This window comes from Phalacrocorax aristotelis, chromosome 3, assembly GCF_949628215.1.
Source record: "Phalacrocorax aristotelis chromosome 3, bGulAri2.1, whole genome shotgun sequence".
Classification (NCBI taxonomy): domain Eukaryota; kingdom Metazoa; phylum Chordata; class Aves; order Suliformes; family Phalacrocoracidae; genus Phalacrocorax; species Phalacrocorax aristotelis.
The window spans coordinates 74977925-75000692 of record NC_134278.1 but is presented as its reverse complement, the minus strand read 5'-3'; the positions used below and the strand labels follow the sequence as shown (position 1 = coordinate 75000692).

The window sequence follows — 22768 nt, the reverse complement described above, 5'->3', positions numbered from 1 at the left end:
TCACAGCACTGAGCGAGTGGCAAAACGTAATAGAGTAACCTTATTTTAATTTTAGGCAAAACAAAAAAGTAAGCTTCATGATTAGAAGTTTATTGGTGAACTGTTTCAAAGCTAGTTGGCACTAGCTGGTCAGTCATTCATCTCTCAACGCACATGGCGATTCCCATTCCTCCTCCTATACAGAGAGCAGCAACCCCGCGTCTTCCTCCTGTTCGTTCCAGTGCGTGTAGAAGAGTAACAAGGATGCGACAACCAGAAGCGCCAAGAGGGTGGCCCAGAGCGATAGCTCCACCTTGGATATTAATCTAAAAAAAAAAATATACAGAAGGTCAAGTTAAATGACCTAACTGGCTTAGCTGAGTTTCAACATGAGTGATTTCACTGGATATAGTCCTTGAGCGAGAGTATGCCTGAACCTGCCACCACCATTTCAAGGAGAAATTGAACATGGATACAACAGCTGTTACAATTAGTATTTCTTTTACTTCAGTAATTCTTTTTCTTTACTGCAGTAAAATAAATTTCTTTACTCTGAAGGTAATTAAGGTGATAGCAGGTGAATTCAGGGAGGGGAGAGTAACACCTGCGCTGTGTGCCATCGCTGGAAGAACACAGTGGCAAATATGTTCCCGGCAGCACGTTCGGATTCTGAAGTTAGTGACAAGTGTGTGGAAGCAGTTACCTAGCGCTGCATACACAGCCACTGCAACACGGCTGCAGCCTGCTCGGCCGTGAGACCACGTGCCTGCTAACAGCAAGCCTGCGGCAGAGCAGCGGAAGGAAATGCCCGCTGGGGTTCCCATCCGTTTTGCTTACGGCAAAGTGATGGCAAAAGGATGGTTCTCTCCTCTCTTTGGAATACAATCCAGGCGCACAGAACGGAACAACTTTAAATTACAGGAGGCAAACTATGACCTCAAATATATTCATTACCTTTTCTGGATTTACTTTCAGTTCTTTTGCTATTGCAACAGATTGCGATGCAAAGGCTTCATTAATTTCAAACAGGTCAACTTGTTCCAGAGTCCAGCTGGCTTTGTCAATCTGGAGAAAACAAAACAGAGGCTTTTTTTATCTTTTAGGCTTTGCTCAGCACCAGAGGAAGCTTTTCAGAAGCCTGAAATTGGGTGATTTGAAGCCACCACTTGTAAAAGGTTGAAGGAAATTAATTTTTATAGCCAGTGTTCATGACACAATTCTTGAAGACAACAGACAAAATTTCAGCGTCAGCAAAAGTCAGTACGATGTGCTGTAACGTGCTGGCTGCTCTTAAAAAATCTTGACTAATTTTACACACGTAGCGGTGGCGGTGCAATTGCGGGAATCAAAGCATATGTGGTGCCCTTAATACAACAAGCCCTGTTCTCAAAAGTAGGTTTTAACAGATTAAAAGCAAGTTTGTCAGGACCTAAGGCTGATTCCATTAGAGAGATTCTGCTCAATACAGGTTTTTACAGAGGAGATAGTGAAGTGACCGTTAGCAATGGCTGCCAAGTGTAATTCATCCAGTCCCTCCTGCCTTTAAGTTAGAAGTTGCCACTTGAAGCTTTTCACAGGCAGCTATTTTGGAAGATGGTTTGGCTCTCGTTTTCACTTGAGAAACACTTGTGGTGCAATTGCCTGCTTGGGTACAGGCTTAGGCATGGTTCGTGTATTTACATTTTTACTTCCACTCAATTTGTTTCTCACGGCAATGCTTTATCAGCAGAATCATCTGCAGCAATGATGTTTCACAACCAGCTAGCCAGGCTGGTGCATCGCCCCGACTACAGTCGAGGAGGAGGGCCTCTTTCTGCTAGAGGTTGTAGAGGCAGCATAGAAACCATTCACCTTCTGGGAAAAGGCTTATCTTGTAGAGACTTACTATGTTGTCGCAAGACTAAAATGCAGGGCCTAGTCGTTTGCTATAAGTGCTACTATGAAATTCTGAAGAGATAAACTGATAATACAGGGAGGGTGTATGTGTTTGACAAGTGTTTGATAACATACATTACAAAGTTTACATTAAGCAGCAGTGTGCCCTTTTTCAGAATAGCTATAAAGTTCTAGGTACTGTTAAATGCAGTTTGTCTGTCCTACAACTTAAACTAAAACTGTGTATTGCATATACATTTATAGTATTCTTGATTTAAAAGAACAGTTTGAGATCTGAAAAGAAAAATAGCGTTACAGGTCTTGATTTTCCTGTTAAAAGCCACAGAGCTTGGGCGAGTTCAAGTTAGGCTTCTGCACTGCCAGGACAGTTCAGAGATGAACAAAATAAGGCTCTTACACAGTATAAATAAAACTAAGAAGGAATACTAAAGCAAATCTCTCCTTGCCAGCTGTACAAGAGCTCTTTCCATGCTCAGTTTTAGCAAATGATGGGCTGGGGTTGCCACGGGCTAAGTCTGTATTAGCAAGCAGCGTGGTACCAGAGGAGCTGCTCACTCGGCATTTTATTTGAGAGCCTTGTCCTGCAGATGGGACACAGAGCACACCAGTCGGGCAATAACAGTCTGAGGGTCCGAGCACGTTAGATGTGGTTCTGGAGTGCACCTTCTTGTTTAGTTTCATCTGAAAGGAGTCCAATTTGCATGCTCCAACCCTTTTGAAGGGCAAACCGAAACACAAAGGGCCACCGTCACATTTGTTAATGCAGATGTGCCCACCGGCCCTTCTCTCAGTATCAGGCGGTGATCTGAACCTGGCCGGACCGTGGCAGAAACAAATCATCCCCAAATTAGGTTAGCATACACACCCAGGAAATATGATCTTCAGCCTCCTAGACTACCTAGGTGGTCTTTCACAAACCTGATTAGTTTATGTTCTGAACTCCATTCATACACCTATACATTTATTATTATTTTTCCCAATGAGTCATACTAGCCTGGTAGTACTAGAAATCTTAATCATATATACTTGCTGCTATTTTAAGTTTTGTTTGACTTAGTTTATTTTTTCTACTAAGTTTTCCTTAGAATACAGAAAAAACAAGACATGGCCAGAAAATGAAAAGCAATTACAAGAATTTTAAAATAGATATATACATAGATAGATAATTACTTACAGCTTGCTTTATTGCTGAAATGGGCCCTACTCCCATTACAGATGGATCTATGCCTGTCTGAGCCCAAGATACAATCCGAGCCAAAGGCATAAGACCTCTCCTAGCAGCTTCCGATTTCTTCATTAGAATTACAGCTGCAGCTCCATCATTTATACCTGCAGAATGACAAACAACTTTTATGTATTTGTTGGGGTTTATGGCATTTACTGTACCACCTTTTCCTTGTGTAAGTTCACAATCTAGACAAGCCAAAAAAATTACAGATCTTTTATTGGTTTAGGTCAGTATTTTTTCCAGATCAGCCAAGTCTGACCTCTGACACAAAGACTTAAAATGGCTAAAAAAATCTATGCTGCTGTAAACATGACATGTTTGTGGTTTCTATTCAGAAAGAGGCAGGTAGAAGAGTTGAAACACAACCCGAAAAAGGAGCACATCAGATTTATTAGATAGGCTTTGGAAGAGGCAGCATAAGGACCAAGGAAGAAGTTTGAAAGCTGCCTGTGGCAGGAGAGTTAGTCCCACAGCAGTAATGTTTTCAAACATGAATTGTTAAGTTTTCCTTTGTCCAGACCTGCAGTATTAGACACCACTAGAGGGCTAGTTTTAAAGAGAGAGGATGTAGTTGCTCTTTGTTCCAGCCTATTAAATATTGCTGTTATTGTCCAAACACTTGTTAGTGATCAGCGATAACACTCTTACTTCATAGAAATCAAGCAAACAGAAGACAACTCGGTCTGTAAAGAAATCCTCCGCCACAGTTACATTCGAGTTCTACCTGTCTTGTCAAACACATTGCCATCTTCTGCAAAACATATTCAGCAGTAGCCACACGGCAGCCAACCCCTCGCAGAGACCCCGCCTTGAGCTACAAGCAGCTACTCTTCTTTGCCATTTCAGTTCTAGCCAGGCAGACCAACCTGAAGCATTAGCTGCTGTTACTGTCCCAGTCCCATCTGTCAGGAAACAGGGCTTTAACTTTGCCATTGTTTCCAAGTTGCTCCCATGGCGAGGGTGTTCATCTGTTTTAACTTCTATAGGACCTGGAAAACAGAGCGTTACACTCACAGGAGGGTCTAATCGTGCATACTTGCCTAAACAGAAAACTGGCACAAACAGGCTGATTGGGAATATGTGCCATACTGCTTTTAACCAACAAGCCATCCTGTCGGAGGCAGCTTCCATCTCAGTACAAGTTGTTAAAGCTCCCTCCAGCTGCTTCCAGCAGGACAGACAGCTGGGTTTTCTGAGACAAACAACTAAAATACTGCCTAGTTGTACAAAAGCAGATCTTGCTCTTGCTGTTCCTCTTCTTGCAAAGAGCAGTCCCGTGTCATTAAATGTTATTACCTAAACTGGTATCAGGAAGGCCCTTTGTTAATTTGTAGCCGGCCTAATGCCAGACCATTTCCCACAGGGTCTACTCAATGCAAATGCTGAACAACTGATTCTTTATTTCTCTTTGGAAAATTCTGGTTTTGCATCCACCTCACAAGGAGCTGGGGGGGATTCCACTGCTCTACAAACACACTTTTTGCTCAAGCACCATAATAGGTCTGTTTATATCCCTAACAGACGTAAGGAGAAACATACCTAATATATGCAACCTGACCCAGTTAATTAACTGGTAACCCTAATTATTGCCACTGTGTATTGTACTAGGTGGGCAAGGTTTGCAGATCAACATGACTGTTTTAAGTTTGGCACAGCTGGAGTCTAACGAAATGAAAATATTGATTTTGGTACCATATCTGAGCCTGTGTTAAGTCAGCGGTTTGCTTGGGTAGTAATTACATCCCCAATAAAACAGACAGCAGTAGTATTTGCAGAGAGCTACATTTAGATATTCCACGGTTGCACTGTTTCTCTCTTATTTCAAAAAAGAACCACTGGAAGTTGAAAAAGAGAGCAACACACTACATGCTTACAGAACAGCTTACAGAAAAGGCTGTATAACTGGGAAACCATCCACTGATCACAGCAGAAGAGAGATTTTTCTTTAAAATCAGCTCTCATTATCCATTCACACCTACCTTTTTTAGAAGGTACAAGAACAGGAACAATTTCTTTTGTAAAATAGCCAGCTTTCTGTGCTGCCTCTGCCCTGTTTTGTGACTGTACAGCAAATTGGTCTTGTTCCCCTCTGCTGACTTGCCACTGATTGGCCACATTTTCAGCTGAAATAAGGACAAAATGAAAACTGCCATCAGGAAATGCTAAAATTCTGAATTGTAAAAATACAAGCACAAAGGTAGCCAGGAACGCTTGCTGTAGCAAGCGGCTAAGCTTGTTGAACAGTTTTCATTCTGATTTCCTTGTTTTCTTTGCTCACAATTCTCTATTTTCTTTCGAGGGTGAAAATTGCCGTGCGGTATCTCCTCCCAGATTTTACATCAAGTTAAATACAACTGCAAGCAAGCTTTTCTAGTTTATTGCTTCTCTGAACCATTGTGCTCAGATCTCTCTACAGCTGCTTCAGAGGAAGGAGCAGTTCTGAAGTAAGTCTGTTTCATAAGCAGGGTCTGAGAAAGCAGTTGGCTGGCTACCCCATCCAGGATGCAATAACCTGAAGTTGCAGAACCATGTGTATCCACAGTATACTTTACGTAATTCCCCCCGACTATAAATCCGTGCTGCTGAAGGCTTCAGTTACATACAAGGATTATTTCATTTGTTAAATTGCTCAGATGTAAGAGAGACGCAGTGAGATCAGCTCAGTCAGGAAAAAAAAAGAGTAGCTTTACAAACAAAGCAGAAAATACCTTTAATGGTAAGCAGAAAATACTTTCAATATTAGAGATATCTTCCTTTTTTACAACTACAACTTAGGGACAGCTTGAAACACCTTATCTGAAACTTCAGATTTCTGAAATTTCGTATCAGTGAATTCTTCCCCCCTCCCCAATTAACCATGTCATTTTGTGGATGTTACCACTTACCTGTTATACCCATATGATACTGATAAAAAGCATCTGTAAGGCCATCAAGGATTATAGTGTCCTGCAGGGAAGCCTCTCCCATTTTCACCCCAGCTCGCATGTGAATTACATGAGGAGCCTGCAAGAAGGTATTTCAACAGGAGTTGGATATTTTATATCTCCAGAGCACAATACAGCCAGGCAGCTGAAGAGACAGCCCCTGCCTTGCAGCTGCAGGTAACTACCCCGAACCCCGGCAGTCTCCCCAGCTGCCTGCTCCATCTCTCCGTCCGGAGCCTGCCAGCTGGCATGCTCCATTTGGCCTTTGCATTTCCCTGGCAGCAGATCATCAAGCACCAAATGTTTGATTCGATCTGTGGAGAGAGTCGTACCTGGGGCCATACGGCCACGGGTCCCCCCTCCTACCAGCCTGCGCTAGGTGGTTCCCGACTGCACTCTGCTGCCAGACAACGCCAGCATCGCCCTCAGCGTGGGCAGCTAGTGAGCCCCAGCGGAAGAGGCCACTGCCTTGTTAGGGATCAGCCCACCAGCCCAGAGCCATTCCTCAATACGGCCTTGGGCTGAACACCTTGAAATGAAAGCCCTTTGCTTCCCTTCCAAGCTCAAATTGCTTGGTGAACAACAATGTCCCCAGTTATTTCTTCTTTGGGCTTCTCGCAACAAAAAAAAAAACCTGTCTATTGCCAACTGTCACAAGCAAATCATTCACCACAACAGTGCTACACGGAAATTAAAATGGAATTTTAAATGTAGTGTGAGTTTGCATGGCACCTTTTCAGAAGCTACAATATTAGGTCTTTTGGTTTGTTTTGTTTTTGTTTAAACAAAGCTACCAAAGTCAATTGTTGCATGTGTAAATTAATTCTCAAGTGCAGAAACTGAAGCTGCTCTTCCAATCCACCTCCAGATCATTAGCCTAGAAATACAGTGTTCCAACGTAACTTATTGCTGTCCGCTCCCACTAAGTCAGCACAGCGCACAGCGCGAGTGCAATCGCTCGCTTTACCTTACTCATGCTTTCCATGCCTCCTGCCACCACGATGCTGGAGTCTCCCGTCAGTATGGACTGAGCAGCCAGACATACCGCTTTCAAGCCTGACCCGCAGATCATCTGGCAGCTCCAGGCAGGCACAGAGTAAGGGATTCCTGCAGCAACACTTGCCTGCCGGACGGGGTTCTGGCCGGCACCTGCAGGAACAGGCAGCATTTTCCCTTTGTTCTTAAAAACCAAATGTGGGCCTTGTCACTTTTCACAACAGGTAACTCAATCCCACCAAAATTTAGAGCTCGCTCCTATTTTCAGTTGGTAGACAGAGAAGTTCCCAGCAGTAATCTGTAAGCAGGAGCTCAGCTACCTCTCATTTATACTGTTGATCAATAAAATACCTGCAAGATCAGGGACTTGCTACTGATAGTTTAATATCGGCAACTCTGCTTTTGATGGCAGATCAAATGAAAACCACAACTTCAAATTAGCACTAGAGTGCTGTATGTAAGACAAGAGCTCATTTAAATTGCTATTTGCTGAAGGATTTCTTTTTGACATCTTCTGCGTATCACCAGCAGACAACCTTCCCTAAAAGTCCCTATGGAGACCAAAAGCACAGTTATGCAAGGACAGTCATGAAAGCTTCCATTCTTTGTTGTAAATCTGATGGAGAGAACAGCAACACTATATTTAAAGAAAAAACATTCTTCATCTGCATCTCCCCAGGCCAAAGTAATGCCAGCTCTTTGTATGTAAAGAAATGGATAAGGAGAGTACATCATTCAGGGAGCTAAAAATACACAGGAGTCTGGATCAGCTTTAAGTAAGGCAAAAACATTTATTTCCTTTCTTTTCTTCCTCCATCTTTAAAATATAAACCTGCCCTGTGACTCCGCTGATTAAACATTACCCTGGAAAAAACAGGACTGCTTCAAAGTAAACAATTCCCTATCAGCCACATTTTCATTAAATCAAAGTATTTGCCTCCAAGCAAGTGGCATCGCAGGCATCACAGGTCAGCCTTGCAGATAAACACAGATGCAGGCCTCGCTCTTCAAATCTGAGTTACCGTTACTTGTGATGTTAAATTTATGAGAGGAGATGACCAACGCGAGAGAAGGGATGCTGTAACAAAGGAAAGCTGCCTTTCTCACGCATGTTGTTAGCTGCTTTGGGGATTTTAAAAAAAATAAACAAACTCTCCCCCCACCACGACCTTCCCAAAAACCCAGCGACGGGTTTGGCCACCCGGAGTCCCTTCTTGGGAGACCCGACGCGGGTCCTTTCTTGGGGAACCCCGCTCCCAACGGCGGGGGGCGCCGCTCCCGAGCACGAAGCCGGAGCCCCTTCAGCGGGGCGGCGAAGGAGGGGCGCGGCCGCGGGAGGGGGGGCGCCCGCCCCGGCACCGCCCGCGGGAAGAGGGAAGAGCCGCCGCCGCCGCCGGCCGGTACCTGCGGTGAGCACCTGCCCCAGGATCACCTCCGACACCTCCTCGGGGGCCAGCCCTGCCCGCCGTAGCACATCCCGGATGACGGCGGCCCCCAGCTCGTGTGCCGGCAGCGCCGACAGGCCGCCGTTGAAGGAGCCTGGGGGAGGAAGGGAAAGAGAGAGCTCAGCACCGGCCGCGGGGCGACGCCGGCCCCGGCGGGGAGCACCCGCCACCCACACCGCCCCGGCCCGGCCCCGGGGTACGCCTGCCCGCCCCAGCCCCTCACCGACGGCCGTCCTGGCGGCGGAGACGAAGACGACGGGGTCCGCGCTCATGGCGGCAGCAGCGGGCGCGGAGCGGCGGCGGGAAACGGGAACGAAAGCAGCGGCCGCAACCAGAGCGGAGCCGGCGGCGGGGCCGCCCCTCGCGTGTTGCCCGTCCCGCCCCCCGCCTGCCCCCGGGCGGGGCGGGCCGGTGCCGGGAGCCGGGTCAGAGCCCGCCCACCCGGGCGATCCGCGGCCGGGTCCATGGGGAGAGGCGGGAGGGAGGCCGGCCCACCCGAGCCCGCGGGTGGCGGCGGGGGGAGGGCGCCTTCCGCCATCTGCCTCCGGGGGGCCGGGAGGAGGACAGCCGTACGGCCCGGGCGGCCGCGCACTGCCGGGCTGGCACCCCTCGACCCCCGGCCCCCCTCCGCCGGGTCTCGCCAGCCCTCCCCTGACCCCTTCACAAAGTAACGCGTGCCGGTGGAGTGCTCCGTTGTGTCGTGGCCTACAGGCGGTTTGTTTGTTCCACGGTGGCCTTTCACGGGATGCGTGCGAGCAGGGAAAACCCCAACAGAATAAGAATTTGAATCCAACTCTACAAAGTCCCCTATCACTGTTAGATCAGCGCGGCAGCCGCTACTGACGCCCAGAGATCACCAACACCCAACACGCGTCGGGGTTTTTTTGTTTGTTTGGGTTTTTTTTAAATTTAACAGAAGCCTAACATACTTCTATTGTTTTAGCAGGGCAGCGCTATGCCTCTGGCCGCACAGCCGCTCCTGCTGAGCCGCACAGGGAGGCAAGCGGGGGCTACTCCCAGGGGAGGCAAATGCAGACGGAAATGTTTCTCTGCGGGGAAATGCAGGTGGGAAGGAGCAACACTGAGACATTCGGGGAAGAAGGGATAGGGTAAAGGATGGAACCAAGTGTGTAAGACAAAGTAGCATTAAAAATCAAAAATGGATCGATGGGCTGACGTCACTCGTCTATCTCACAGCCCAGATCTTCGGTCCTTATTCCTTCTTGTGCTGGCTCGTTTGCAGAATAGATACTCGGCCTACCAGACGTGCCAAAGCACCCCATTGAGGTTGTAACTGAAGGCCCAGAAAATGGTTAGAAAACATGCTGTCACTCCTACCTTAGCTACAGTATTAACAAAGTCGGGGGAGTATATTTTTTATCACCATAGTAAAATTTGGTCAGGCTTTTTTTGGGGGGGGGAAAGGTCAACGTCCCAGAAAAGCACATACTGTGAGATGACAAACGTGTAAGACAGGGCATGCACCAATACACCTGCGATCACATTCTGCATGTTGGCTAATCTGAACTTGGCTGTATTCAATCTGCATGCATAAAATGTATCTGAACCCTCTGTGAGGAAACACTGAGCAACAGGAGCAACACAATACCTGAGTTGGATTCCTCTGGCGCCTATCAGTCACTGTTCTTGCTTTCCAACATAAAAAGCTACAGCATTACTAGGTACAAAAAAGCCCCGCTTCAGCTATGGAAAGCTAGACTGTTCACCTAGATTTCACTACTAACTCTGTTAAACTGTGCTAGTCAGAGTAACTCCAACACCCAAAATAGGCTTCTCCTTTTACATGTCTCGGTCTGACTGAAGGAACAGGCCAAAGGAGGGAACCATGTGTCATAAGATTTCTTTAGTTACTTTGGAGTTTCCAGCTTTTGGCAAGAGGAAAATCCCCTCAGATGTCTTCAGGAAAGGAAATCTCTGGAAAATCCCGGGGGCAGCCAAATCCTTACGTGGACCAATCCACCAGCCTCCTAAGGACGCACTAATTGGCAACAGGCATGCACTACACCTTTTCTTTAATGATGCTGTGCACTCAGGGCAGCTGATAACACTAAAAAAGACCTCAGATTAAATCTGGATAGGAAAAACATGTTCGGTGCCTTTTTCAAAGACTCGTCAGTAGTAATTAGTAGATCCACCATACCAGCAAAACTCAGGAATATCTGATTAAGTAATACAGAGTGATTGTTTTAGAAAAATATTGTACAGTTCCTGAGCAACCCCATATGACTCAATGTAGTCTCTGCATCTGTTCAAAATTCAGCAGAGAATGAGTAATATCGATGTATGAGGGCAGCGCCAAGTAACCTAATTTATCTACTGTACCATATACCAATACGTCATTCTTAATGTAATATTTGACTGATTGCACGTTCAGGTCACCCATGCAAATACAAAATCAATAATGTAAGCTGAGCTCAGATTAACACTAAATGTCAGCAGGTGCGCAAAGTCCAAAAAGACAATGCACCTGAAGTAAGGCTTACAGTCAGGATGCCCGTGTATTTAAAGCTTTATGAATATCTCCATAAATACTGAATAAAACATAAAGTGAGGCTTCAGCCCCCTTCCCTCACCACACTTCACCTTTAATCCACTAACAGACAGAAAGCATTCGCATGTGAGGCAGGCCCAGGGACTCGAGGCCAGCTCACCCCAGTGAGCCGACCTGCGGCACCTTTGTTCTCAGTCCTAAAGAGCAGAGCTGTTTTGCAACTCCACACGAGTGACGGACCAGGCTGCAATGTTGGGCTACCCTGAAACGACAAAGGTGAATGAGTTTTGTCTTGGTATCTTCATCAGACTTGTAGTACCCTATTTAACTCTGCTTGAACAGTGCCCAGGATTGAGATCTAAATGCGTAAAAACCCAAACGCATGTAAAAGGAACAAAATAACATAGCAATTGCACATAGGCAAATAATGATGAAACATGTATGCTACAGATCAAAGTTATTTACATGTAGAGAAAAAACCTATTAAACATGACTAGCCAGATGTGCTTTTAAATTCAGTGTAATTAATGAGCAGCATAATACTCAATAGCAAACTACTGCCCTATGCTGGTACATTTTACCATTTCTTGGAAATCTAAGCTCTGGGAAATTCAGTCAGTCAGTAAAAAATAGGACGTCAATTCAGAACAGAGAGCTTACTTGCTATCAGTAAAAAAGTAAGGCTATGTTGCGCAAAGTTTATTTATTACCTTCCTATGAACACAACGAAATGGACTTGTGCCTTATGTGAAATAGTCGAAGTGCAAATATTTTGGCATTTTTATTTGGTAATGGTGGCTCAGTTTTTTTTCGAAATAGGCTAAAATTTAGAGCATTTCAGTGTTTATTAATTTACTCTTCTGCTAAAAAGTGTTTTCTACATTTAACCTTTACAGAGATTAGTGTTGTTATCAAAATGTGAAACGCTTGCTTTTTATCATCAATCTGACACTTGGTCAGTGAATATTTACAAAAATGCTTTTGTTGGGGATGTGAGTTTGATAAAAACTAAGCTGCACACCTTCTACAGGCAAAGATTTGCAAAGAACAATTACTTTAAATTCATAAATCTTGATAGATCACTCTATAATTTAAAAAAAAACAACTTAATTTTACAACTTTCCTGTAATAGGAAATTCTCTAGTCTCTAAAATCTTCTGCACAAATAATAGTACTAACATCTGCTTTGTTGGGATCCTTACAGAAAAAAATGCACATGGGATTCCTCATGAAAGGAGATGTGGCTCCTCTCCTTCCCCACTGATGTTGCCTTGCATTGCTCCACACAGCCCGAAGAGGAGGTGTGCTCCTCTGGTCACTTGTGGAGACATGACATTAGTTATTGGTGTTCCATTGATCTGCAGCTGTGTGGGAACGCTTGCAGCAGTGAAATAAGCAAATGCCAATACGTTCCCATGAGCAAGATAAGATGTAGGTTTGAAGCAGAAGTGATCCGTCTTCATATTTTTTTGAACAGGTCCTTTGCTGTAGGATATGATACTTATGATACTTAAATGTAATGTCAAATAATTAGCCAACATTTGGGAATTTTGTTACTAATAGCGATGAGAGTATCCTGCTTTTCTTTATTTCTCTTTTGCTTTTTTATTCTTTTCCAGCAGCATGGAACACACTCGACTACTTTCGCAGGAGTGCACACTAAAACCGGTGTCTTCAAAGACAGGAGTCAAACCTTGTCACAGTTAATTATGTAAGACAACTCAAAATCCTTGATACTTTTGGGGTCCACAGTTCTCATCTGAAAGCATTTAAGAGACATTCACCCTTTAGATACAGGTTTTCTGTGCTTTGTCTGTGTTTGAAATTACTTTTATTCCTGATAGGGAATAGGAATTGTTCCTTGGTTGGTCTAAGCAAAAAGCCAGCTTTTTGCTCTTTGACAAAAGGAGAGTACAGTCACCCTTCTTTGTCTCCTTAGAAAAATTAAATCAGCTACCAAAACAAGTAAACTCAACAACAAGCACCAATCATGAAAAACAGAGCCTTTTTCACTTGGGTAAGGTCTGAGAAAGCCTTCCCCTTCCTCCACATACTGTGACATTGCGTTCAGGACATGAGCGAACAGTGCGCTGCTGCAGCCAAGAAGGCCAACAGGATGCTGGGTTGCATCAAAAAGGGCATCACCAGCAGAGATAAAGAAGTCATTATCCCACTCTACTCAGAGCTTGTCAGGCCACACCTGCAGTACTGGGTACAGTTCTGGTCCCCGCTATACAAAAAGGATGTGGACAGGCTGGAAGGGGTCCAGAGAAGGGCCACCAAGATGACCAAAGGACTGGGAAGCTGCCATGTGAGGATAGGCTGGGAGAGCTGGGTTTGTTCAGCCTTGAGAAAGGGAGGCTTAGAGGGGATCTCATCACCATGTACAGTACTTAAGGGGTAGCTACAAAGAAGATGGAGACTCCTTTTTTACAAGGAGTCACATGGAGAGGACAAGGGGGAATGGACACAAGTTGCTCTTGGGGAGATTCCGATTGGATGCCAGAGGGAAATTTTTCACAGTGAGGACAGTCACCCATTGGAATAATCTCCCCAGGGAAGTGGTGAACTCTGCCACATTGGACACCTTTAAGAGTCATCTGGACAGGGTGCTGGGCCATCTTGTCTAGAATGTGCTTTTCCTGGAAAGGTTGGACTAGAAGATCCCTGAGGTCCCTTCCAACCTGGGATTCTGTGATATATAGGGCACTCAGGCTTAGTGAGCACATTTAATACCTTTCTCAGGTCTAGCAAGACAATTCTTTATTTTTCCAGGTTTTCTTACCACTGGACTGATGCTCAGTTGTCCACAGATAAGTTCAGCACGTAAGGTATGCCTCAGAGAACAAACTTTTTTCCCTGTGAGGATGAGTATTCTAAAAATCCTCAACCTTACACTCCAACCTTCTGATCGGGTCCTTGGAAATCAAGTGTTCTTGGCTGTGTTAAGAGCAATCTGTGTTTTCCTTGAATCTATTTTTGTCAGGGAAAGCTCACAATCTAATCAGTGTTTAAGAACAAATGCTCTTCCCCTCAGACAGAAAAACCTTTCCATTATTACAACAATCATGGCCTTTCTATGGCTTAAAAAAAGGTATTGTGAATACCTGGGTTTATATCCTTAGCAACTATATGCACATGTGTACTTCAAATGCAAGCTTGCAGTATTTAGTAAGCATCCCAAAACTGAATTTAACTCAAGTCACCATTTGGCTGTTATTGTATCTTAATTGATTGTCAGTCCGGGGATGCCTCCAGGTGAGGCCCTGGAATTCACTCACCACTGTGGTCAGCCCCTAACTGGAGCAAAACTCTTGATGGCTGTGTTGTGCACACCAATTCACAGGTGTGTGGTAGCATCGCAAGTGCTGCCGTCTTCGAGACGAAAGTTACAAAACAAACTGGCTCTGTGGAGTTGACCATTGCCATGCTGTTGATTTTATATGCTTTCATGGAGCCTTATATATATAAAAAAATCATAAAAAATTACTGGTAATTAAAAGAGAAGTCATTATCAGAGCTTTCTGAAGAAGTTCTAATTGCTTCTTGCTTTAAAAATGAAAGAAAATATATGTGACAATTCTGTAAGATCCTTAAAAACGTCTTATCAGGGCATATAAAGACAGCATTAAGCCTGCAGCCTAGCGTTCAGGAAGCTTCTGTAAGGGAGTGAGAGCTCACGGATGTCAAATTTAGGCTTTTTGCTGCCCAGGTCTTTACCTAGTATCACTTTCTCCACAGTGCAGCAATCCATACATTTTATCTTCCCCACACACCTGTAGGCCACAGCATTTTTTTCTAGTAACCCCAACAGCTCACACTCTGCTCCAGCAGATGTCCTGCGGTTTTGCCTTCCTCCATCTCATATCCTGACAACTCAAGGACAACCTTTGCAAGAGCTGATTAGCCTTTCTTTAGTTCCTGATATTTTAGCGTCCTTTAAAATGCTAAGAAATATATGTAACAGTACTCCAAACTTTTTTTTTGCTCTGAACAATGCTTTATCTCACTTCTTTCCCATTTCCTAGCTTTCCTGACCTGCATACTGTTATGAGTCTGTTATACTAGTAAATAGTTTTCCTTAAAGCCTGCGTTTCCCTTGCTGTGGTGTTTCACCCACCTCTCGCTGTTCAGTCATGAAAAGGAAGGGAAACAGTCCTCACAGTCCCAGGGTGGAAACTGTGGAGCCCTGCAGCACTCCCCCTGCACAGATGTGATAGACTGCCAACAGAAAAATGGGGGGAAAAAAACCGTCCCCAAAAAAAGGTGACAAACAGCATCCGTCTAAGTTTAGGAGTGTCTTACTGTTCATGTTGTTCCAGCTGGCTTCCATCTCAAACCAAGGGAAGAAAAGGAAACCCAGAACTGAGCAGGTAAAAAAGGTTACAGGCCTTCCAGTCAAGAGATAATTAAGTTAATGAACGACACACTATCATCCAAGGAACCTAAAACTGGATGAGACAACATGAACAGATTTAGAACAAAAATGAGAACTGTTTCCATTAATATCCCCTGAGCAGGCCCTGGGCGTGAAAGCAGCGGCAGGAAGAGCATGGGCAGCAGTGTTGGAGTGCTGGGGGTTTACTCGAACGCCAAATGACAGTCTTGTCACGACATTCCTCCTCTTTTTAAAATCAACTTTTCCATAAAATTTTTCATGAGAATAGAAGAGAGTCTTCAATAATTTTACCATACAACTCACATGGTGTCTTAAACAAAGATACAAACACAGTATACTTCATGAAAGTGCAGTGGTTATTTTCACCTCAAACATATTTATTTCTTGTGTCTAATTACAGCAAGCTGTACTGCCCATGCATTCATAACCTGGTTCCTATTTCATCTTATCATTATAGATGAATGAACATATGAATTTACCTTTTTTGTTGGTGCTTGGACAGATCGTTACATGTCTTCTCATCTGAAGACAAACGATGCTGCTGAGGGTTACGCTAGCACTATGTGAAAAGCAAATTTAGTCCCGTTATGCCGTAAACACAACCCAATGCAGGTGTCAACATGTTTATTCCAGTAGCACCAAAAAATCCCAGGTTAGCTTTCATTGCGTCAGGTGACGTGCAAAGAGAATAGAAGATTATTTCGGTTAAATGTCCTCTTCCCGAAAGTATCAGAGGACCGGTTAACAAATTGCTGCTCTTATCTTCTCAGGCAAAAATTGTAAGTGTAGGCTGATAATACCCACATTAATTTGAAGGGACAGAGATAAGGTATGCCAGAATATAAAGCTCTGCTGACTGATTCCTTTTACCTCTAGATGTCTCTGGCTGCCTGCCTCTTGCTTGCCTAGTATGTTTCCCACAAATGTAATCTATGCTTGTAGAGGTAAGTTTTTAATAACTAAGTGCTGACAAGGGATAAGAAAATACAGGAATATTTTCTACATGCTCATGAAACAAACAACAAGCACCAGTTCGAGGTTTAAGGTCCTGCACCTTCCGGTGTATCTGAGCTAGACCTTTATCTGTATTATTAAGAAGACACAAGGGAGGCCTGGTTTCTGAGCAGAATAAAGAATAGCCAAACTCCAGGAAAATATTGGGAAATTTTGTGTTCAAATCGCCACTTATATACAGAAAATGTTATGCAATTTACACAGAGAATAGAAATAGAACAGCCTTAAGTACAGCTCTGCATCCCTTTTATATGGAAAAAGTTTCCACTTCTTGTCCTACCTGGCTTATAAGCAATTTTAATTTTTGCAGTTGTGCATGAAGAAATCAAGTCAATGTGCCACATTAATGAGTACTCTGGTACTTCAGCGCCTCGTCCATGCTACTCTGTGGTGGCTTCATCTGTAAATTAGTATCTTGAAAGCTTAAAATAAATAACTGCAAGGTATTTTCAAAAACAAAACAGAGGAAGGAGCAGGAAACCCAGAACAGTAATCACAGCATATCTTTATCAATTTAAAAATAAGAGTTCAAAGCAATTAATTCAAGCCCTCTCTGTCCTTGTGGTCACTAATCACATAATCCTTGCCCTTTTTGGGCAAAGGTCCGATCATCTGGACCAGGTGAAATCATTTGAAGCATGGCATGGGTTTCAAAATGTGTCAAGATCTCACTGAAAATCTGTGAATTATATATATTCTACACAGACATATGGGGACACGTACATTGGAATCTATTCTGTAGCAAATACGCTCTTTCTGCTACCAGAAGAGAGTCAAGAAAGCAGATTCCTGGAGCATCTTCAACGGCCTTGTACTGAATGACAATCAATTACACCTGCATAACCCAGCTGACAAACTTATTTAGCCTACAGAAGGATTATGACTTTGCTGGCTTTACTTGTCCAAATAACAACTGCCTGAGAAATCAAGATAAATATTTTAAAGTAGCAGCCCAGTGCTAGGCTGCAATTAAGGGCAAACAGTATGCTTTTTTTTTTTTTCCCCAAATGCTGAAACTGAAGTTTAATTTGTTTGGAAGCTGCTGGAACATAACTACCTTTCCTTTCATTGTCGATTGACGACACCGACTTGCACCGATACCGCCGAGCTCGGTTTAACTGACTGAAAATGATCGTTCCCCGACCAGGCAGGCGGGCAGCAAGCCCCAGGAGCCAGGCTGGGAAACCCGGCGCCCATCTTGCACCTTATTAACGGCAACGCGCAATTCTCCTTTCTGGAGGTGCCATCGTTCCCCTCAGCCTTCCGAGGAGGCGCGAAGCGGTTTTCCGGTAGGCCGGCGGGACCGGCGCCTGTATCCTTCCGCCCGCTTCAGGGTGCCCCGCCACGGGCCGCCCGCCGTGAGCTCCCACGCCCCACCCCTGTGTTTAACTGACAGGCTTTAAATCAAACGTTCAAATCACCCCGAGGAAACCGGCACACCAGCAAGGCAGGGGTACCCCAACACCGCCATCCACCGGGGGAGACGGGGGGGGCAACTCCCCCGAGGCAGCCCCACATGCGGGCCACGGTCCCGATCCCATGGCCCCCCACTCTCACCGCACCGCACCGCGCCGCGCCACTGCGGCGGCTCCCGCCGACTGCGCGCACAGCCCCCGCCCCTCCCGCGGGGGACGGCCCGTGGGCGGAGCGGCCGGGCGCTCATTTCCTCCTTGGGCGCCATTTTGTAGCGCAGAGAATCCGCAAATAAAGAGCAGGCGGGAGCGACGCGCGAAAAGAGGCCGGGCGGGGGAAGGCAGCGGCGGCGGCCCCGGCAGCGGCTGCGGAGCGGCGTTGCCCCTACAGCTGCTCGCGGGAGCGGAGGTGGCGGCGAGCCTGAGTGGTGGTGGCAGCGGCGGCGTTTCGCCCTCGATGTGACGGGTGCGGCCCAGGCAACTAGCGTGCTGGGAGAGCGAGGCCTCCGCACCGCGGGCGGGAGGTGAGTGGCCACGCCAGCGCTCCTCCCCACCGCTGAGACCCCCACCCCCTTCCCCCCTACCGCTGCTTTCCCCCCCGGCGGGAGGTAGCGGGGCCGGTGGGAGGGACCGGGTATCTCGCGGTCCCGGGCCGCCAAGCCCAGGCGGTGGTGGCGGCTTCGTCCCTCACCTCGGGGGGGGGGGGGGAGGAGCGGAAGCACTTAGAGCCATTTTGTGCGAGGTCCCGAGCCCGGCCCGGCAGCTCCGCTGGGATCCTCCTCCCCCGGCCTTCGGCACCCGCCACGCCCGGGCACGGCGGCCGCCGCCGCCCCCCTGGGGCGCGGGAGACGCGTTTCTCTCTTCACTCCTTGAAGACGAGCGAGGGCGGGGCGGGGGCGGCGACGGCGGCGGGGTCTGTCAGGCGGCGGGGCGTCCGGCCGGCAGCTCCGCCGGGCCCGCAACGGCGGGGGCTCCGCGCAGGAGGCGGGGCCGGGCGGCAGGTGGGCGCGGGAGACGGTCTCAGAGCGTGGCTGCTGAGCCAAGTGTGGAGTCTGCCCTCTCGGAGTGTTGTTTGTGAAGCTTTTTTTTTTTTTTTTCATATTTCGGGAGTCTGGAGCCTATGGCGGGGTTTTCCCCACGGCTCTTTTTCATATCGTTAAAATAACTGGCCTTACTTCAGGTGTAACTAGTAAAGCAGCATACCTCATGTTACTTAATGACTCTATTTCTTAGTTTTTTTTAAAATCCCGTGTTTTCAAAACATTGTGGTAAAAAGGTGTACAGACTACTGGAGTTCCCCAAATTAAAATGCACTTTCCTCACTTCAGCTCTTCCTATTAAAAGTGCCATAAAAGCTTAAAACATGGATAGATTACATAAAAATTCCTTCAGTGCTCATGGCAACGTTATTTTAAGTATGGAATACGGTTTTATATTGTTCATTGCTAGGAGCAGATACACAGAAGGGGGTGGCATGGAGCAGCCATCACTTCCCCAAAACATGAAAGTGCTTAGTTGGAATAGTTCAGTTAAGGTGTTCATCATATAAATCACAAAATACCATCGTATTAATTCCAGTCAGTTATAAGGGAAGACTGTTTCCACTGATTCTTTCTATTGTAGAAAATAGCACTTCATTGTGCTCTTGCAAAATATTTCTGATCTTCACAGGAGAGAGATCATCATGTCCTTTAGAGGTGAGCCAGGTAATGAGAAGCACCCCTTGCTGCACAGTACTTGAAAAGTTACTGTATTAAATTCAAAGAATGACCATTTCAGTTGCAATTATCTGTAGCATACAAATTCATCTGTTAATGAACAGAAAGCTAAGGCAAATCACTGTGACAACTGATGTAGTCAGCCTGATGCTCACAATGTTTCTAAAAACCACTGAGTGCATTGGTAGAAATATATAGCAGTAATAAATTTCCAAGCTTTTGGTAAGTTACTATAGGTGCCAAAAAAGCTGTTGCATGGGAGTAGTGAAGTGAAGTTCAGTTCACAAATATAGAAAGAGTGCTGGTGTTTTTCTGTAGATGGGATCAACGTAGTTTTTCCAACATAACCTGTAGAATGTTTTTAGCTAGCGTAGGATTTTTAGTGTATAGTTCTATCACTACAAGTGATAATAGGTTGCAGTAAGACGGGAACTTGTGTAATGCGATGGCCTGTAACCTCAGTCTTCAGCACTTTTGTACTCATCTGAAAGCAAGAGATGGCTTTGTAAATGGTGGTGTGCTGGGTGAAGAGGTTAGAGTAGCCTAGGCTGGTGCTCCTGTAGAGAACTGGATGCTGGAACCTTGTGTGAGGTCTGGAGATACGAGGTAGACTACCCTTAGATGGAGCAACAGCCTTTGATTTCTTTCAGCCATGATTGTGGCAGCAGTCAAGTGTTGCTGCAGGGTTCACAGGCCAAGTGTTTGGGGCAGCTCACCTTTTTTGGTGTCTGATGCTTATGGTACTTTTCTGAGGAACCCACAAATAATGACCTGATATCATCTGCACAATTTAATGGGTGTTAGCTGTAGTTCTGTGGGACATCTGAAGAGCATCTCTCTCTCTGTCAAGGACTTAAATCTTGCTGAGATCTTCAAGACTATTTCCAAACACTGGAGTAGTTAAAGATTCTAAAAATCTTCAGGAAAGTTTATAGTGGGAGAGGTAGGCAACCTAAGTACAGGGGTCACAAGCATTCCCCCTGTGATTGCAAAAGTTATTCTGCATTATTTAGGATGACTTGAGTTGGGAACCGGCAGTTTGTCTTGATAGCCTCTTCTGCTTGAGTATATTTAAGGTATGTTTTCGGTAAAACAGTCCCAAATAAGGAGCTGCATCCAGGTAAAATGCTTCAGTGACTTCCTGTGTGTGAGAGGGAAGGTGGGGGACTTCTTAGGCTAGGGAAGCGCTTAAGTATCTGTGTGTTACTAAGACTAGAAACAGGAAGCTGCCATTCATTGGTGAGATGCTTCTACTGAATGTTTTTTGAAACCTTTCTCTGGTATTCAATGTCAGCTTTCATTTTATGAAAGGCTTGGAACTTGTTTTGTGTGTGGGATGTTTTGTTTGGTTTGGTTTTTGGGGGGGGAGTTTTGGTGGTGGTTGGGGTTCTTTTTGTTTTTTATTTTTTAACCAGGGGCTTGTTTGGTAGAGTGCTGTGTTATCTGTCAATGGTTAGTGTAGGTTGAAGATGCTCTACTTTATTTGGCATGTATTTCTTTCTTATTGACCACTAATTTTAGGATTTCTTTGTCTTAGGATTTGGAAAAGTTAAATTGGTTCATTGGGTGTCACTGTGAAAATACCTAAGGTAGTTTGTAAAAGTGTTTTTTAGAAAATAAAATACTCTTTAGTTAAAAGAGCATTGTTTTTGTGAAGCTAAGTGTTCACAACCAAGGAGCTGACACATGGTTTCCTGGGTATACATGCATTGCAGCAGCTTTACAAGCTTGTTGAATTTTAATATTATATGCAACTTTTTTGTTGGAAAGCAAATTGCAAAGATATGTGCCTCTATCAAATCCTGCATTCATTATTACTTGTATGCTTATAATCTTAGTGGACTCAGTATTTTTAATAGAATAGTTGTAGAAAATACTATGTAATAACCTTCTGAGGTAAGGAAGTGTGTCTTGTAACTCAAGGAAGTGTGAATATTTAACATAGCACAGTACAATCCTATTATGCTATATACACACAAGAGGAATTGAATTTGACACTGTATCCAAGCCATTTACTTGACATCTTTTCCTAAAAATATTCACAAAGGTTTTAAAATAACTGCTTAATGCTTCCTGTTTATCAGAATCTTAAAATAAGACAGTAAGTACTTGGAAGAATGTGTTATTTTGACGCAAGACAAATATTAGCAGTAATGTTCACAACTGATTTACTTTTATTCCAAAGAGATACTGCACTAGTAGCATAAAGTGCTTTCCTCAGACCCTGATTACCTTCAACCTTGTAAAATACAACATTAAATAGATATAAGCACATACGGAGTATCAGTTTGGTCTAAACAAATACGGACAGAGTTTGGTGGTTTTGCTTGGTGAAATAGGAAGAATTGATTACTGATGATAGGCTTTTTGGACATCTAAAAGTTTTGGTTAACTTTCAGAAAAAATGCATTGGTTGACTTTGTATCTGGATTATAGCAGCAAACTTGTTATAGTGTTGTTTTGTACTCTGACTCTGCATTGTGTGGAACCAATATTTTGGTAGTCTCATATAGCAAATCTTAAAAAAATAAGGCTCGAAGTACAAGTTTCTGACTTGTTCAGTGTTTCATGTACACTAGTAACTACACTAAATAAAACTTTTTTTTTCCCCTCCTCCTTCAGAGTTCACAATGACGAATGAAGAACCTCTCCCAAAGAAGGTATGTTTAAAAATACTTGTGACTTCCCATCTGCCCCCCTGCCCCAGGTAATCATGACAGCTTGATAAGTTGTGCTTTTCCTTTTGCTCCATAGGTTCGCCTTAGTGAAGCAGATTTTAAGGTTTTGCCTAGAGATGAGCTCATCCTAAGGTAAAGTAAAAAGCAGTTTTTCCATCCTTACATTTTAGTGAACTTCCACTGGAAGATGTGTGACCTCCCTCTTCCATTGTTTTTAGCTCCCTTGTTCTGCAAAACTATTTTATCCTTTCAATGGTATATCTCTTGTTAAGTCCTCAGCTTGTCTCAAATTCTTCTGTATATAGTTCTGGGGGAAACACTTTTTCCAAAGAGATAAAATCCTGAACAATATTTTGTAATACATGAGTTAGGAGTTTTTTCTTTGCTTGTAACTTTAGAAGATATGGTTGCTTGTATTCCTTGCTAGATAGAAAGTTCTTTTTAAACATCAGAAGAATGTCAACTCCTTACTCCTACAGTAAGTTTTAGGTTCTCTTAGTCTATGCAGTCGTCTTATGTTCAGTTCTTAACAGTAAAATGTTAAAATGAAGTTTTCATTGCCTAGAA

At 44.7% G+C, this 22768-nt stretch overlaps 2 protein-coding genes across 4 annotated transcripts in view; one reads left to right on the top strand and one right to left on the bottom strand.

Annotated features, from left to right (window-relative positions):
• Positions 1-69: 69 nt before the first annotated feature.
• ACAT2 (acetyl-CoA acetyltransferase 2) lies at positions 70-8866 on the bottom strand. Its single transcript, XM_075088030.1, has 9 exons — positions 8692-8866; positions 8428-8562; positions 6995-7176; positions 5989-6106; positions 5083-5226; positions 3970-4092; positions 3050-3204; positions 934-1044; positions 70-305 (listed from the first exon to the last, which is right to left on the bottom strand). The coding sequence occupies exons 1-9, from the start codon at positions 8738-8740 to the stop codon at positions 138-140; spliced, it is 1185 nt and encodes a 394-aa protein (XP_074944131.1). The 5' UTR covers positions 8741-8866; the 3' UTR covers positions 70-137.
• A 9171-nt stretch (positions 8867-18037) lies between these two features.
• The window catches only part of WTAP (WT1 associated protein), a 28330-nt gene continuing 23599 nt past the window's right edge, over positions 18038-22768 (top strand). For 2 of the 3 annotated variants that reach the window (XM_075088028.1, XM_075088029.1), the window contains exons 1-3: positions 18038-18329; positions 22146-22183; positions 22278-22333. In XM_075088028.1, the coding sequence (XP_074944129.1) occupies positions 22154-22183; positions 22278-22333 (86 nt within the window). In that variant the 5' untranslated portion in view covers positions 18038-18329; positions 22146-22153. The remainder of the gene's footprint in view (positions 18330-22145; positions 22184-22277; positions 22334-22768) is intronic. The other variant, XR_012659692.1, reaches the window with a different exon arrangement.

Coding starts and splice junctions, on each gene's coding strand:
- ACAT2 (XM_075088030.1), bottom strand. CDS start 8,740: ATGAGCGCGGACCCCGTCGTCTTCGTCTCCGCCGCCAGGACGGCCGTC. Junction 8,563..8,691: donor CGCCGCCAGGACGGCCGTCG/GTGAGGGGCTGG, acceptor TTCCTCCCCCAG/GCTCCTTCAACGGCGGCCTG. Junction 7,177..8,427: donor GGGGCAGGTGCTCACCGCAG/GTACCGGCCGGC, acceptor CTGTTCCTGCAG/GTGCCGGCCAGAACCCCGTC.